Source organism: Lampetra planeri, chromosome 59 (assembly GCF_965212315.1).
Source record: "Lampetra planeri chromosome 59, kcLamPlan1.2.h2, whole genome shotgun sequence".
Taxonomy (NCBI): domain Eukaryota; kingdom Metazoa; phylum Chordata; class Hyperoartia; order Petromyzontiformes; family Petromyzontidae; genus Lampetra; species Lampetra planeri.
Window position 1 is genome coordinate 1,737,812 of NC_136165.1, and position 17,192 is coordinate 1,755,003.

The 17,192-nt window shown below is 44.8% G+C and overlaps 1 protein-coding gene across 3 annotated transcripts in view; it reads left to right on the top strand.

The window, feature by feature from the left end:
- Window positions 1–17,192, top strand: part of LOC144736199 (CREB-regulated transcription coactivator 1-like) — a 58,979-nt gene that overhangs the window by 26,244 nt on the left and 15,543 nt on the right. For 2 of the 3 annotated variants that reach the window (XM_078618789.1, XM_078618790.1), the window contains exons 5-10: window positions 532–641; window positions 3,557–3,615; window positions 4,569–4,633; window positions 7,430–7,698; window positions 9,603–9,901; window positions 14,838–15,239. In XM_078618789.1, coding sequence (XP_078474915.1) covers window positions 532–641; window positions 3,557–3,615; window positions 4,569–4,633; window positions 7,430–7,698; window positions 9,603–9,901; window positions 14,838–15,239 — 1,204 coding nt within the window. The remainder of the gene's footprint in view (window positions 1–531; window positions 642–3,556; window positions 3,616–4,568; window positions 4,634–7,429; window positions 7,699–9,602; window positions 9,902–14,837; window positions 15,240–17,192) is intronic. The other variant, XM_078618791.1, reaches the window with a different exon arrangement.

Sequence of the window (17,192 nt, forward strand, 5' to 3'; positions counted from 1 at the left end):
TGGTGCAAGCAATAAACGTCTTAATTCTAGATTTGAAGCTTTCGTGACTGCAAGGATTCATACTCTTAGTTTTTTCGGTAAAGTCACGTCGGTAAAAGATGAAATTAAAATTAATTAAAATAATAATAAATCACGACGTTTCGGAGGCAACACAAGTCTCCGTCATCAGGTGGGACCGTCACAGCCAGATTTGCTGTATCAAGTGATGACGGAGACTTGTGTTGCCTCCGAAACGTCGTTATTTTTATTATTTTATTTTTATTAATTTTAATTTCATTTTTTACCTACGTGACTTTACCGACAAAACTAATAAACGTCTTTTCACAGACCAATTTACATAAGTTGTGCATTATCTGTGATTTAGCTTCGTCTGGTTTCCTATATTGCATCTGATGGTAATGTTTCTGTGTAATTCTACAACTGGCTTTTCAGAGCAGAGTCATTTGCTAATGACCGCGGTCGGGCTTTTCCCCACCCGGCTACTGACATCACGGTGGTGGTGGTGGTGTTGCCGCTTGCCCCTCCTCACAGGACGAACTCGGACTCGGCACTGCACACAAGCGCCGTCACCACGACGCCGCCAGACGGATTCTCGGTGCTTGGGCAGCAGGCAGCGACCGCACAGCCGGCACGACGGAACGGTAATGCTCGTCACCGCTTGTGTTGTTGTTTGACTTGCATCCCACTGGGATTTCTGCACACAGCGTTGGTGTACGGTGTTTTTTATGCAAAATTTTGCTGTCTTTTCTTGGATTTTCTGTTTGCACTTAGTCACTTTAAGATGTTTTCTTGTTCATATTTTTGTTTTTTGTTTGTTGCGGTTGCACCCGACTCAAGAGCCGAATGGCTCACAGGGCTATACCTAATAAATGAACTTGAACTTGTAGCGCACGCATTGGGTTCTTGTCCTCTACTGATGTGTTACGGACAGGGAGGAGGTTGGACCAGCATCCGGTAGGGCAGCTCCACGCATTCGGTGACCTCAGTCAAATCCTCCCATGACCAAAAGTTGGCATTTAATATCGCCGTATTTCTGAAAATTAACAGGTATGAGGTCGATAGGGCTTGGATAGGTGACCACCATGTAAAAAATGTGTTATTTGCCACAGGTTTTTTGTGATGGGCAGCAAAAGGTTGTACAAAAAAAAAATCTACTGTTGTACTGTACTTCAATGGCTTCCCGACGTGTATGCTCACATTGAACAACCCGTACTGACCAACGGGGTGAAGTATGTTTAAATGTCAGCCACGATCCGTGTGTTATGAGGATACCCTCATCCAGCAGTTGATTGACACGGCTCTACTACTAATTCTTCTAGACAGTAAAAACACAACTAAATAATACATATGCGATATCCTTTTAAAGGTCAGTTGTCTATATGTTTAGAAAATGTGTGTGAATATCCACAGTGAGGAGACAAAGGCAGCGGGGTATGGTGCTGGCCGCATCACCCCCTGTGTGCAATTCCGGTCCAACAGACCTTATCCCAACAGCCTGAAAAGGTTATACAGGGGATCTTTTTGTGAGTGGTGGTACAGTTATGGACGCTCTCCACTACTTACCTCATGACCTGAGTAGATTGAAATCCATGTGTAGTGACATCAGGGATGTCACTGTATGGTGCCGCTTGTGTGTCTGTCTGTGTGTCTCCGTGTCTGTGTTTTGTCTCTCTCAAATTTAGTAATCTTTGTAAGAACGTAATCAACCAGGTTGGGTGTTAACTGTTGTGTTAGCCGACTCTGTTGTATTGCATTGTTTTTCTAAGTTTACTAGTTTGGTTTCTACCTGATGACGATTGCTTGTGTTGCAATCTAAACGTTGTATTCTATTATTTAATTTATTTCCTTTCTACGTGACTTTACCAAAAGAACCAAAGAGTAATACGTTTTAGTAAATTGTATGCAGTGCTAGACTGGTGAATGTAAAAATAATCCGTCTTATAAAACGTGGCTTCGGGCAAACTTGAGGAGGCAATAACCCAGTGGGATTAATGTGCTTCAGAAAAATTAGGATACACGCTGAAGCTGTGAGGTATGGTTTTGTGCCCTCCGTAGATGTCTGTGTGATACTTGATGTTAATTCAGCTCACAACAAATTTATGACCTGAAATCATTAAACAAAATTACATGAAAACTAATTAAAAGCCTGGTAGAGCAGTAGCGTAGTCGTATTCACACTGCTATGAACCCGTCGACCAAGTTCAATTGCGGTTCATGGCTGATGTCAGTGGCAAGTGATATCTGAACCAATCCTAAACCTGCCCCCTCTTCCAAGCCCACACTGACCAGTGTGGTGAAGTATGGTCAAACAAACCCCCACTACTACCATGGCTTGTTTTGTTATCTTATTTTAAATTCTAACCATCAAATGCATTGTTTTGTCTTGCATACAAAATAATTGAAACGCTTTGTAAAACCCACCTTTAACAATTATACATTTTCCGGTCAATTATTTAGATCAATACTGGTCTATAAAAATCGACTTTTATTGGGCTGTAAGTTACATCTTCGCTTTCAATGTCGACCCACCCTGCAGTGCATTCTGTCAAGGGGCACCTTCATCCTAATTGGGCTGCTTCTGTTTCGCATCGAGTACCTGTACAGTTTTAAAGGTAGACGATGTGTAGGTTGAATAATGTGCCCATATGAAGCTAAAATTACCAAACGGCATGGCTTGTCAGTGACAGCCCCATTTTCAGAAAGCCTGTCCCACCGTATCCCAAAGACAAAGCTCGACTCATGATGCTGAGCAAAAGAGCGTGGCTATGTGCATAGTGAGCAGGGTTGTCAGATGAGACAGGCAGCATCTATGAGCAAAAGGCCAAGCGAATGATCACAAACAGCGCGGCCACCCACCGCATGGGCAGGGCGGGTGGTTGAGTGCACGTGGCTGTCTAAAGCCAGAGGGGTTTCCAGCTGACCTTGTGTCTTGGTTGAGCCTCCCAGATATTTGGTATGTGTATCTAAAGCTGCGGTTAAATGGTGTAACGTTTTTTCCCATCATGTTATCATGACAATGTTCTTGTCTTCGTTGCTCCCATTGCCATGAAATCCAACACTAAGGAAAATAAGTTATACGTTGGTCTGAAACTCACTGCAACCTAATTTAAATTCAATTCAAACTTTTGCTGATCTTGTTGTTGTGCATGCAATAGTACTTTGGTTAACTGGACAAGGTTACATGGGCTATCATGTCAACAAGAAAAAAAAATTGGTAGTGACCAAGCGGAGATGATCATCTCACAAAATTTGGGGAACCAGTATTTAACTGTAGTGTTTTTTTTTTGCAAAGCTCCAAAGGCCCAAGATGCCAAGTGGTCAGCAACAAACGTCACTCATGAAGTTGTAATAGATAATGTTTCTTGAAATCGAGCATAAGTTTTAATGACGCGAGATTAGAGACAATGGAATATCATTCGAAGGTCGAGGAGTGTGAGAAAGAAATCTATTTAAAGAAGTGTTTTGACCTGCAGTGTGGTGGTTTAACGCAGTACGGATGAGGCGATATAATCACGAGCAGCTGCCTGACATGGGTCAACTCTACTGTGCTCCACAGAGGAGGGGCTTTTGATTGTGGACAAGGCGGCCGTCGACAAGCAGGCCTGGGAGACCAAGGTGGGTCGCACAGACACAGCGTGGAGCCGCAAAAGTCCCGCGGAATTTTGAGAAAACCTAAGGGAGTGTGCCAGGGTGGGCCGCAGTTGAGGGATATTCGCAACGCAGTGAAAACCTCCTGGGCCATCTTCAGACTTTGGATTGGTTCGCAAGTATGGCTTAATTCAACCAGGAATGTGCATGTCGGCGATCAGGTGAATGTTTCCACACGCGGGACACTGCGTATTTCTCTTGCTTAAGCTGTGGCTACAAGTCACGTGCCATCTGCTCCAGTCTACCGGCTACCCAGAAAGCATTGGGTGAGAAATCAAGCCTTGGGTGCAAGGCATAAATACAGTAATACACCCCCCGGTTTACGTCGGGGATGCGACGACAAATATCAAAAGGAGGTAAATCAAAGCGATTTACAGGGTAGATGGAGGCGACGGCTGAGAGGCGATGGTTCCAAGAAAGGACGGATAATGCTTTCGGCAATGTAAGTGTGGGTTGAGGCAAGACAAATCAGGTAGCGGTATTAATAAAGTGACGACGTATTTGCCAAACAACGTAAAATGGGGAGACGTAAATCGAGGTATTACTGTACTTGCTAATTTATACACTTGGTAACTCGACTGGTGGATCACGGCCCAGATGTGGCCAGCGAGGACTCTTGGCTTGGCTCACTGATGGAGAAAACTCACGCTTTATTCATATGTAATCGGGAATATTTATTTTATCCATGCAGGTATAGTTATCTACTGACAGTACTAACCACAGAATTATATTTCATGAGACCTTTCTCGGCATAGGAATGCTGCCGTGGTGTTCGTGTTTGCAGAATGTACTTGCAATTCCGAGGTTGCCAGTTCCATTCAATCTCCTGGCATGGCATTATTACGATTAAGATTTTGCTGGGCTGCACCTTTCCATTTTTTCCTTCACATTGTTTTTGGGTTTTTTTGCTCTCTACACAGAATGCATCGCCATCGACGACATCATCGTCATCTCGACCAAAGTCGTGCGAAGTCCCCGACATCAAGTAGGTCACGATGGATGAACACGCGTGACGTGCGCTCTGCCGGATTTAACCGCGTGCGTGATGAGGCCCGGTGTCCAACAGCTTCCGTCTTGTTTTTTTTTTTGCCTTCCTACGCCTAATTAGGGCTTTACACCTGGGGAAATTCATGAGCCAGAACCAGTGATGTTTGGTAATTAAGGGTGAGGCGCGGCGGGAATTTGTAGGTTTTGTTGTGGATGGGTAGAAGGTACTTTTACTGGTAGGAACCACCTGGTTCCACCAGCCCACAGGGGATTATTGTGTCTGTCCGTCCGTCGTGCATCCAAAAATGGAAGGGGTGGGACTGGGTGGGGAGGGGCTGGGTGGGGAGGGGCTGGTCACCCCATGGTGCCCTTATAAAACTCAACGTTTAACCTACTCAGGCCGGCTTGTACCCGCCCTCACAGTCGGCCATATTTGCGGAATACACCACGCCGCCGTTGACCCTGGCCATTGACCGAGCAACCCAACGTTCCTACCAGCTCCCTCCGAAGGAATGTGTTGAACATTCCGAGGGTTCGGCGCTTAATTGTGCCAGCTTTTATTTTTAGCATTCTCCCATTGGAGTTGACAAATAATTTCAACACTCTCTGATCTGTTTTTTTGGGTTCTATCGTATGCTGTTTCGTCATGAGAGAGCTGCACAGGACAATCATGAAAACATGCGTACTACAGTCCACCCTTGATTCCGAGGTTTTTATAATTGCGCTTTTTGCATATTCACTACAAATTTATTGAAGTGCAATTTGAAATTCGCGTGTTTGCATTTAAAATATTCGCAGCCGCAGCATGCTACTGCCCTTCAAAAATTGTTGTCGTGTGGTGAGGCGTGGGAGCGGCGTGGATGGTGAGAGCGCAAAAATAGCCCACGGCTCTTCTGCCATCTCCCTCAGTCTGTCTTTGTGTGCACCACTGTTTACACGCGAGTACTTTCCTTGACAATGTTTTTGGAATTGCGTACCGTACAAGTCATTTATTCATTGATATTTGCACGTTTAAATGTTTACATTCGTCATTATGAAAGGCAAGTTAAATAATATTTGTAAACGTAATAAATGTTTGTGTTCCCTAACCCTGTTTTCCTCAAACTTTAAGTTTTCATATTCGCGGATTTAACATATACGCCGTTCTCCAAGAAAGTATCAACCCGCAAATATTAAGGGTTTACTTTGCTTCAAACACTTCAAATCTAGCAGTCCCCTGGTAGAGAGCGCACACACACATACACAGAACATGTTCATTTCCATCTCGTGATATAATCAGGGATCCATCTCCAGACGTAGGCACTCATTGCCTCATTCGTTTTTTTTATCAGCTCAAGCGCTGTTAAGACAGCCTGACCACCGCTGTCTTAGTCGAGAGTTTTTCAGATCCCTCTCGTCCGCCACATTGCAGTGGTGAACACCACCAGATGAAAGAAAGCGACAACCCAGCAAACGCATAGCTGTTATCAAGCAGACACTAGGCTTGTGTTAATTTACCTCTTCCACGCACCTTATTTATACTGAGGCGTGAGCCTCTGCATATAGTTACAGCACCCGACTTTATGTACTTTGTACCTTGAATGTATTGGTACACATCACAAAGGATGTTTCTTACTGGTAGGAACCTCCTGGTTACATCAGCCCACAGAGGATTATTGTGTCCGTCCATCGTGCATCCGAAAATGGGAGGGGTGGGGCTAGGTGGGGAGTGTGGGGAGGGGAGTGGAGAGTGGGGCTGGGTGGGGGTGGGGCTGGGTGGGGAGGGGCTGGTCACCCCGTGGTGCCCTTATGAAACTCAACGTTTAACCTTCTCACGCCGGCTTGTGCCCGCCCTCACAGTCGGCCATATTTGCGGAATACACCACGCCGCCGTTGACCCTGGCCATTGACCGAGCAACCCAATGTTCCTACCAGCTCCCTCCGCAGGAATGTGTTTCTATTCGGCATTTAAAAATGTACACTGCACCTGGCAGCAATGAGTTATACTTGGGGGTCACTGTTTCGTTTGCATTGTTTTTTATTATTTCTGCCTTCGTACATTTTAGTTAACTCAATTAGGCAAAATGTAAGATAAGCATATAGCTTGCATATTATTTCCATCGATTGTGAATCATTTATTTATCCAGATTATTTTCACATGCATGATTGTGTGTATCTGTCATGAATATAAGAATACATATTAAATGATGACGTGAGGAATCATTACATGCTGAGTAGATGTGCAACCGGGCTGAAAAGTGTCACATTGTCCAACACGAGTTTGAAACTGTTATTAAAAGACTTTAAGGTTACAATGCTGCTTTGTATTACCCCCATCTCTTCCAAAACATCTGACCAGTGTGGAGGAGTAGGCCATATACCTTCTTGAGAGCATCTCTAGACAGAGGCGTAGCTAGGGGGGGGGGGGGGGCAGGGGGGTACATGTGTCCCCGGGCGCCAAGGTAAAGGGGCGCCAAAATGAGGCTTACAACGTTACATTAGAACTTATTGCGGCGGGCGCGGCAGCCTGAAACTACTGCACAAATCTACACCTCAACTTAAAAGTTTATATATCCCGCCACACACAGCCTACATGTCATGTAATTACATTTTAGTACGTGATTAAACGGGGGGGGGGGGGGGAATTTTATAGTTTGTCCCCGGGCGCAAAATATCCTAGCTACGCCTTTGTCTCTAGATCTCCTTCTCTAGTGGGGACTCTTTTATGGACAGCAGTGGTGTGAACAAGTAATTGGAGGGCTGCACTTTTACTTGAATCAAACCGTAACTCTCTTTGCTTAACAACCCCCACCAGCATCTTCCCGTCGGGCGACCAAGACGCGTCGAGCGTGCCACACGTCCCTGGTGCCCTCAACACGGGCGGCTCGCTCCCCGACCTCACCAACCTTCACTTCCCGTCGCCACTGCCCACGCCGCTCGACCCTGACGAGTCTTCATCTGCCTTCCCGGCGCTCACCGGCGGCGGAGGTGGTGGCAACGGTGCCGCGAGTGGAAACGGTGGTGGCGGCGGTGGCGGCGGTGGAGGAAACATGACCCACCTGGGCATCGCGCCGCCAGCGCAAGGTACAGCGACCATTGCCTGTCGTCTGTGGTGACGTGAGGTATAAGCAAACCAAGAAAAAGCTTAAGGCCCCAAACAGATTAGGGAGCCATGGAGTCATGAAGAAAATCAAGCTGCAAAAAATATCAGATCATATAAAGATCCTTGTAAACATTAAATGCCAATTAACATAACCATCTCAGAAATTTACACGATCTCTTTCTTCTCCGTAACTCTCTTCTTAGTACCATATATTTTGTGCATATTTCTGTCATCCCACTACATCTGTTTCTTGTCTATATCACCTCTGCCGTCTCACACTTGGAGTATATCAATTGAAAAGGGCGGGGGGTGCACCAAATATAATATTCTGCTTTGGGCCCCCAATGGGCTAGCACCACCACTGTCTGTCATGACCTGAAATTTAACACAAGCGGGACCCCATGACCGCAGAGTTAATGAGCGCGAGTGTCGTGTTTCACGGGTATCCTCGCAAGTGTGACCCCATCAAATTGGAGTGACGACCCAATTTGGGGTCATGACCCCCGAGTTTGAGAATGGCCACCCTGAGAGAGTCTGTTCCGCTATTGCAGGTTGGTGTGGAATTTATATATTTTTTTGCAAAAGAAAATAGCAATTCTTTATCTCCAATTCAATTGCTGCCTCTTGTCACAGAGATGAATAATTTATTCTGAACTCTCCAGAACAATGCATCACCCTCTGTGCTCAAGGACAGCTCCTGGGGGCAGATATCATGGAACTACTTCGAAGATCCCTTCAAGCCTGAAGCATATCGGGCGAATATCATGCTAGATAAGGCTTCATGAACCTGGCTGCTGCTGCTGCTGCTGGGATTGTAAAGTCTGCTGCTTTCGCTGTCCATTTTGCTGTGCCTGGTGTTATCGTGCTTGCCACTGCTGCATGTAGCTGCTGCCACACAAGCCCAGTTTACACTAAGTGGTTAGTATCATCACAATCGGCGAACATCACATGTATACTCCATTACATGTATCATCGTGTTGTATTGCCACTCTTAATTCGTTCCCAGCCTTCTGTTGACTATGGAGAGTGGGTAGGAGGATGACTTAAGTCACAACAAGTGATGAAGCTACACATAGTCGCACCTAAATAAAGTTTAATATATTTCAATCAAGTTTGACCTTTTTTTATCCACATTGTACTGGGCAGCACTTTGCTATACACCATGTTACAGAAATATTCTTGTCACATTGTAGTAAAAATAGATATTCTTTTGGATTTTTGGAGCTGGTATTTCATTGTATATCAAACATCAGATCACGAATTTTATGTACTGTGTTAAATCGAGCCTGGATCTTGTGTTTGCTCAAGATTTTGGAAATCTTTTTGGTGACGCCTGCTATGTATGGTATGCAATACCCTGGCGTCTACAAACTAAGCTGTGTCTGCGGCAGTAGTTATATTGGGGAAACTAAGCGACATGTCTCGGACCGTGTTCGTGAGCATAAGGCAGCTTTGAAACACGGTTGGACCAACACGTCGGCCGTGGCTGATCATTGTTTTAATGCGGTTGACTCACACGAAATAGATTTCTCTAAGACGAAGGTACTTTGTAAGCCCACTGGCTAGCAACAAAGATTCGTTCATGAACCCATCCATATATACAGGCACGGACACAATTTCAACCGAGAGGATGGGTACAAACTCCGCAATCATTGGAAAGATGTCATCAACCAGTTTAAGTCATAACTGGCTGTGATGTTCCCATCCCGCCACCTTCCGATGTAATTTTTTCGTTCGGCAATATTACTTGGGCGATCCTTGGTGCGTGAGAACAGCAACAACAAAACAAAAACACCAATATTGCAGAGAACCAGCACAAGGGGTCTTTGAGCAATATGTCCTCACCTCTCTCGATGCTGTCTTTGTTTCCCATGTATCGTGTCAGCCATGGGGGCACGCCAGACTTCCCCCCGGAGAAACAGGCCTCCTCCCGTGGGGCCTCTGACTATGGCCCTCACCTCGAGCTCAGATGCCCACACGCAGCAACAACAGCAGCAGCAGCAGCAACATCAGCAGCATCAGCAGCATCAGCAGCAGCAGCACCAGCAACAGCAGCAGCAGCACCAGCAACAGCAGCAGCAACAGCAGCAGCAACAGCAGCAGCAACAGCAGCATCAGCAGCAGCATCAGCAACAGCAGCAGTCATCACCGACCCTCTCCCCGACACTCTCGCCCATCTCACGGGTGAGCACTCTTATCATCATACACATAATTCTTATCATCATAATGATCATCAACATCCTCCCCCCCCCCTGCCCCGGCAATTCAACGAATTGGCACCATTCAGGGTTGTGATTTTATTTAAGGATCAGTTTATTTTTGAATGTTGTGGTGAGTGATATTGCCTCGAGTTACTGCGAGGTCGGATTAACACATTACAACAAGACTTAAAAAAAACATGTATTGATTATATATTAAACGGGTGGTTCGATTAACTTGCTGTGAGTTTAGCAATTGATATTAATCAATGTGCCATATCACCTGTAGTTTTCAGCATCTGCCATGAGCATCATCATCGTAATCATCATCATACGCATCATCATTATCTTAGGCAGCGGCAGCAGTATCATTATCAATCAGCATTATTCTTGCCAGCATTATCACCTAGTCGTTATTCACTGCTGGATAAAGGCCTGTTCATGTAGATGGCACTATACTTGTTGGTGTGCAGCTATAGTCTGCTTCCCTCCTGCCTCACGTTATTACTCTTCTCTCCTCTTAGCCAACCCTTTGGCTTCATTTTCCATCACTCATTTTGTTGTTCATCAGTTGCGTAATCCCTTCTAGTGCCACTGCCTTCAGACTGGTGCAGTTGTATGAACATCATTTCGCTGTTGGATGATGGCCCCTCACGACACTGCGGGTCATGGAGATTATTCGAGTATATATTCTTAGGTTTTTTCGGTAAAGTCACGTAGATAAAAAATTTAAATTAATAAAAGTAAAATAAAAATTACGACGTTTCGGAGGCAACACAAGCCTCCGTCTTCAGGTGGAACCGTCACAGCACGATAGCTGTATCAAGAGAAATTCCAAGAAAACAGTCCTTGTATATATACTGGTTGAGGGTGGGAGGAGCCAAGGTAGGCCCTGGATATTATTATTGTGAGGCTGAAGCACGCTGTTAGGAATGAGCCTTTGTTGTGTAGACTGGTTGAAAAGAGAGAGAGAAAAGACTCAGTCCCATTTACACGCACCTTTACATCAGCCTCACCTTAACAACTCTTTTCAACCAGTCGAGTATACTTTACACTGGTCAGTGCGGTTTGGAGCATAGGTGACGGGCTACAGTGTCCGATCCTATAGGATCTCAGAAGATAAGCAGGATTGAGCTTGAAGATGACTACCATGCATAAAACAAATGTTCAGGCTGCTGTGGGAATACATAGTCAGCAGAGGACAGTGCTCCAAATGTCTATGCTCCCCACCTTCATTACCTGCACTGACCAGCGGGGAGTATGTGTGTATGTTGAATTTATTTCGCAACGTACGTATCCAACAGTGTTAATCGAAGGTGCGGGGGAAGGATAACAAACTAAACACAAAAAGCTGTTCTAAAGAAATGAGTTTTCAATGTACATTTGAAAGTGCACAGCTCCAGTGGCTTCCTAATATTGGAAGGAAGAGCGTTCCAGACGTCCCCGCAGAAGCGCATCAGAAAGGAATCGATGCAGCGACCGTATTTGTTCGATGGTGAGCCAAAAGCTGCTGTGAGGACGGTCAAATAAGCACCATGACCTGCACAGCGTTGGACGGCCTTCATCCAACAATGGATTGACAAAAGGGCTGTACATGTATGCCAAAGGCAGATAGTTATTAAAACAGGATGAAAATTGTGGTTCACATTTAGAGTAGATTCGTAAGGAATTGTAAAACGCTTTATATATCATAAACAATGTGGATTGCCAAAGCCAATGCATAGATTTTCTAATCACCGTTACTTTTTGAATGACATCTTCAAATCTCAAAATGAAAAGAAAGACAAACAACCGCTTAAAAGCACAGAAATTGCTACATTCATCCAGCCTTTGGCTTCATCTGTAGTGTGAGCTTACATTGCATTTTTAAATGAACTGGGGGATTGTGGTAAGCTCGATGATAATCCATGGGTGGTGGGTATAGGTGAGTTGGCGAGTGGGCGGGAAGGAGCACGTTGGATATGCGGGTGGGTGGGCGACAGACAGGCGGATGGCCGAGTGGCTAGGAGGTAGGTCAGCTAAAAATGAGAGAATATAATAAAAACTAAGCTCTCGTCTGGTCCTCGTACCATCTGCCGCCAGCTGACGAAGAAGCTTAGTGAGCGGTATTTTTTCCCGGCAAAGAACAGCAGTGCTAGCAGGAATACAGCATGTAAAAATCCTCAGGGAAAGAGAATATCAATGACTAGCCTTTTGCCCATCCAAGGACGGGTGTATTGCAGTAAATCTGAAACTTGCAAGCGCTAAGCAGACCGCCACATGATGTTCATTGCATCAATGCGCGTGCAATTTGTAAGGGCGCGGTGACAGGCCTACTTCATTTTAAGGTTATAATCCCTTGTTCATCATGACGTCCTTTTTACTTCGATGTCTCAACAGCGTTACGGAGATCGCGTGACGTGAGGGTTCTGCCTTTGTAGTGAGGGCTGTGAGTTGACGCCGAGGAGGGGGGAGGAGGCGCCTCGGCCCCCTATGTTGAGTGACATCACCCGCTAATTATTATGAATGGGGGGGGGGGGGTCCATTTGGAGGATGTCACCTGTTAATAATTATTTATGAGAGGGGTTGGTCGACGTGGAGTGACGTCACGAGCGTTGCACACAGACATTCTTGGCTCATTATAGTAGGTAATAATAATGGGGGGCGGGGTGTGGGGGGTGTCTATTTGGAGGACGTCACTTGCTCATGAATATTAATGAGGGGAGCTGGTCGATGTGGAGTGATGTTACGAGCGTTAAGGACAAACATTCCTGGGTGATTATAGTAGGTATGTCATTTTGCAGTCTATCGCTGGACAAAGGCCTCCCCGCACTGCCAACCCTTGCAGTTGTTGACCATTATTCACCACACCGCTCGGTGCAGGTTGGTGAAGAGGCGATTTGACCCCAAGACAAGTTCAAATATCACTTTGCCACTAATGTTAGCCATGACTAGCCATGACTCGGGTCACTTGGTTCATAGCGCAATGTGCTGACCATTGCGCCACCGCTGCACCCAACAATAATAACAATACGTGTAAATCTTCTTGGTTCTTTCGGTAAAGTCACGTAGAAGGGAAATAATAAAATAAACATTATAAAATACAATTCTCACGACGTTTCGGCCACAACGCAAGCATCCGTCCTCAGGTGAGGAACAGGTCTGTCGGAAAGACAGCGTCTGAATATTATTTTATTATTTCCCTTCTACGTGACTTTACCGAAAGAACCAAGAAGATGAATCCCTGCAGTCACGAAAGCTTTAAATCGAAAAATATGTGTAAAACCAGGAAAACCTCGCCGAGTTCCAAGACTTTTAGGGGTTTCCTAGATTTGGATGTTTAAATCGAAAGGGCTTTGCATAGAGGAAGAAGCCGGAGTACCTGAAGAAACCCCACGATGCATATAAAGGGAGGGTACTCACAACCCCATGGAGATAGTTTAATTGCAACACTGTGGCTATCTCCTGGCCACCTCGCAGCTCAAGCCTACATGTAATTCCATGTAGGTCAGGACAGAAGAGTTCATAAACCCATTTGCTGTCCTGCCAACTCAAGGCTACCTTACAAGCCAGCAGGTTTGGGAATCTCAAATATGTCAGCCGCAGACCCTGTCCTCCGTCGGAGCGGATTACTGGCATTCACCACTATAGTTTATTTTCACTGTCCCTGCTTAATATTTTTTTGTCGTTTGAAATTTTTTTTGCACATAATGGCCTTAACATATCCACACGAGAAAGCCCTCCGGTGGCTTAATGTTATTTGTCTTTGGATTTAGTATTAAATAGGCACGTCTAGCTCCGTCCCATTAGCAGCAGTTGCACTTTAACAACTCTGGCACCCCCCCCCCCCTCTCAGCCAGTCTACATAACAAAGGCTCAGTCCTTTGTTATGTAGACTAGCCGTAGTTTCAGCCGCACTAACCTTACCATAATAATAAAAAGGGGGCCTGTCCTGGCTCCTCCCCCCTCAACCAGTATATATATGGGGTCGGATCTCTTGGAATTTTTCTCATTTACTTGATACAGCGAGCGTGCTGTGACGGTTCCACCTGAAGACGGAAGCTTGTGTTGCCTCCGAAACGTCGTGATTTTTATTTTACTTTTATTAGTTTTATTTTTATTACCTACGTGACTTTACCGAAAAAACCCAAGAATACGTCTAAATACATCGATTCACTATTTCGTTTGTGTACTTATGGAGACTGTCTCTTAACGCATTGACTTAATTAATTCATTAACTTTCCTTATAATCAGGTGAGAGCTCATTGAGACTAAGCCTATTTTTCAGTTGAAATCTGGGTCAGAAAACTCGACAGTGCACGTGAAAATTAAGTCCTAACAACATGATATCCATAAAAATATATAAACCTTTAACAATAGTGTCAAGTGTTAAAGTACGAATTAAACTCCAATTATATTAATTATTTCAGCAATTCTTCTGTTGACAACGCAATAATCATAATGTGAGTGTGAGAATCGATTATCCACAATTAATCAAACTTGCATGCAAATTAACATGATAATGTATCTAGGTTATCGAGGTGAAAAATGTATAAATGAGACGATTAAACAATACGCAATCCCAAGAGATATGGTTAAAATGAGATGGAAGAGAATGTATTTTTTGATGGAGAGAATTGCAACCCAGAAATAATTACATTTGATTGAATTGCTGGGAGAAGCAAGGGAGGGTAAATCGATTAAAGTAGCGTTTAATTACGTGTCTAGTGTTCAGGTATGTTGCTTTTGTTAATGTGCTGATTAAACTATGTGCCTAGTATTTAAGCACATGCGTAGTCTTAAAGTGTATGGCTGTTGTTCAAGTACGTGCAGTGTCTGTTGCGGCGTGTTGCTGATGAGCTGCTTGAAGAGGGAGGCCTCGCTGGTGCAGGTGGTGTGACGGCCTCCCTTCCATCAGCCGATGACATAATGTAGTTGTACAGTTGGTGTGCGATGTTTACGACTGGCAGGCCGTAACACTGGATGCTGCCAGCCTGGGCTTCGATCCATCCCTTGTACAGTACCCCTTCTACCAAACGCAACAACAACCACAGCAGCAGCAACAGCAGCAACAGCAGCAACAACAGCAACAACAGCAGCAACAACAGCAACAACAGCAGCAACAGCAGCAACAGCAGCAACAGCAGCAGCACAACCCTCAGCAGCATCAGCAGCAGCACCACCACCACCATCACCACCAGCAGCAACAGCAGCAGCAGCAACAGCAGCAGCAGCAACACCAGCACCAGCAGCACCAGCAGCAAGCGGAGCAGGCACAGGCACTAATGCAGACTTCCCAACAGGCCGCTATGCACCAGCACACCATCGACACCAACGCAGTCAACGTGAGTGAGATGTCGATTCTATTTCTGAGGGCAAACCGCGCACCGGAGGTCTAATTTATCCATCCGTTACTTCCACATGTTCGGTTGGTGGATAATTGTGCAAGCCGAACATAGCCGTGGCCCAAATTATCGACTGTAGCAGCAAAGAATAAAATGTGTTCCTGGAGTAGGCAACACAAGCGCAGGTAACTACGTCAATGTGGTTTAAATTTTATTTGGATGTTTTGTTGACTAAATTACCTTACAATTACAAGTATCAACACCAGGTCATCTGGCAAACGTACGATTAATATCTCTTGCCAAAAGCTGTGCAACATGACCTAGAGTTAAAGATTGGCCTCTACAGAATGACATCATAGCATCACTTATGAGGTCCCTGTAATAAGCCAAATTTATTTCACGAAACAATTTAATGTGATAAAAATTTTCTATGATTTTTGGTTCGTGCAGCCATCAGCAACTTGGGTGGTTTAATTATGGGTAATTGGAACACATTCTAATCCAGTATCTCAGAGTGGTACAGTTTGAACTCCTAACAAGGTCATTATGGACTCATTTGCTGACCACCCAAATACACCAATAGAACATCTGTAACATGAAACGGCTTGGAGTTGTTGGTGAAATTGTTAACCTCTTTTGCATGACTTTTCAAGTCCCCAAAGAATGGAGTAAAGTGCAATGCTGAGCGATTGCTCAGTGAATCGATGTTTATTTAGAACCAGGTGAGAGCCCTTGGACATTGACAGAGATCGATCAAAACCACATTTTTTAAAGAAATAAGCATTGAGAGGTGCAATATTGGAATTTTGCCCAGGGACAGTGTTGTTTGACCATACTTCAGCGCAATAGTCAATGCAGGTTGGTGAAGAGGTGGGGTGGAGGGATAACAAACGATTTTGAGATCTCACCACTGACATTAGCCTCGGTTGGGAATCGCATCCTGGTCACCAGGTTTGTAGCTCAGTGTGCGAGCCACTGCACCACCCTTCTGCAGGTAATTACAGAATTTATCATTTTAACTATTAAAAATAGAGCTTACAGTTTTGTGTATGATACTGTGTAATATGTGCATTTAAGGTATGGTTGAAGATAATTTTTGTTTATATCTTCCAAGCAGTGAATCCAACTATTCATTAAAAAGTGACAGGGAAGAAATATATATATCTGTTAAATGTGAGAGAGGTGCAATATTGTTTCCATTGCAAGGAGCATTGTGCTCGAATGAACAATTTCCCTTGGGACACACAGCATAGGAATTACGAGGTGGTTCGTGTGGTGGCACCTGTGACATACAATACAATGTGGATTTATACACCATCATAATGCGGCCGCATCCCAAGCCTCTGTATGGAAACAGATTATTTATTTTATAGAGAGAAGCAGACAGTCGTAAGCAGAGAAAAAAAAATATGAGAGTCAACAGCACAGATGGCTGGGGGAAGGGGGTCCCAGGCAGCAGAGGAGAATGAGTGACCTCCCACTGAGCAAATGTTGACTGGGGATTTTAACAGAAAATCTTGGTTGCTGAAGCGGGAGAGTACATGGAATAGTGAGAAGAGAGGGAAGAGGTGCACTGTGGTAATAACACTTGTGCCCCACAGCAAGAATTCCCAACTCAGGCACCTTCCCGCGTGGAGTTTGTTATTCGCCTGTTCTGCATGGGCTTCCTCTGGGTTTTCCGGTTGCCTCCCATAGCTAAATGAACTTACAATGTAATTGGATATTGACCAAACATCCCAATGCTGAAAAATCACCTGCGAATTACTCTAATGGCATTAAACATAACAACATCGCCCCCTACTGTGAAAACTTGGCGGGACCTTCCTGAAAAAGGTCTTAAGACTGTGAGGCTTTCCTTGGTGACCATGCATACGAAATAAAAATAATGTGGGAGTAGAGTGAGAAGAGAGAGGCAAGGTAGGAGAGTACACAGAGGGGAGAAGTAGACAGGGG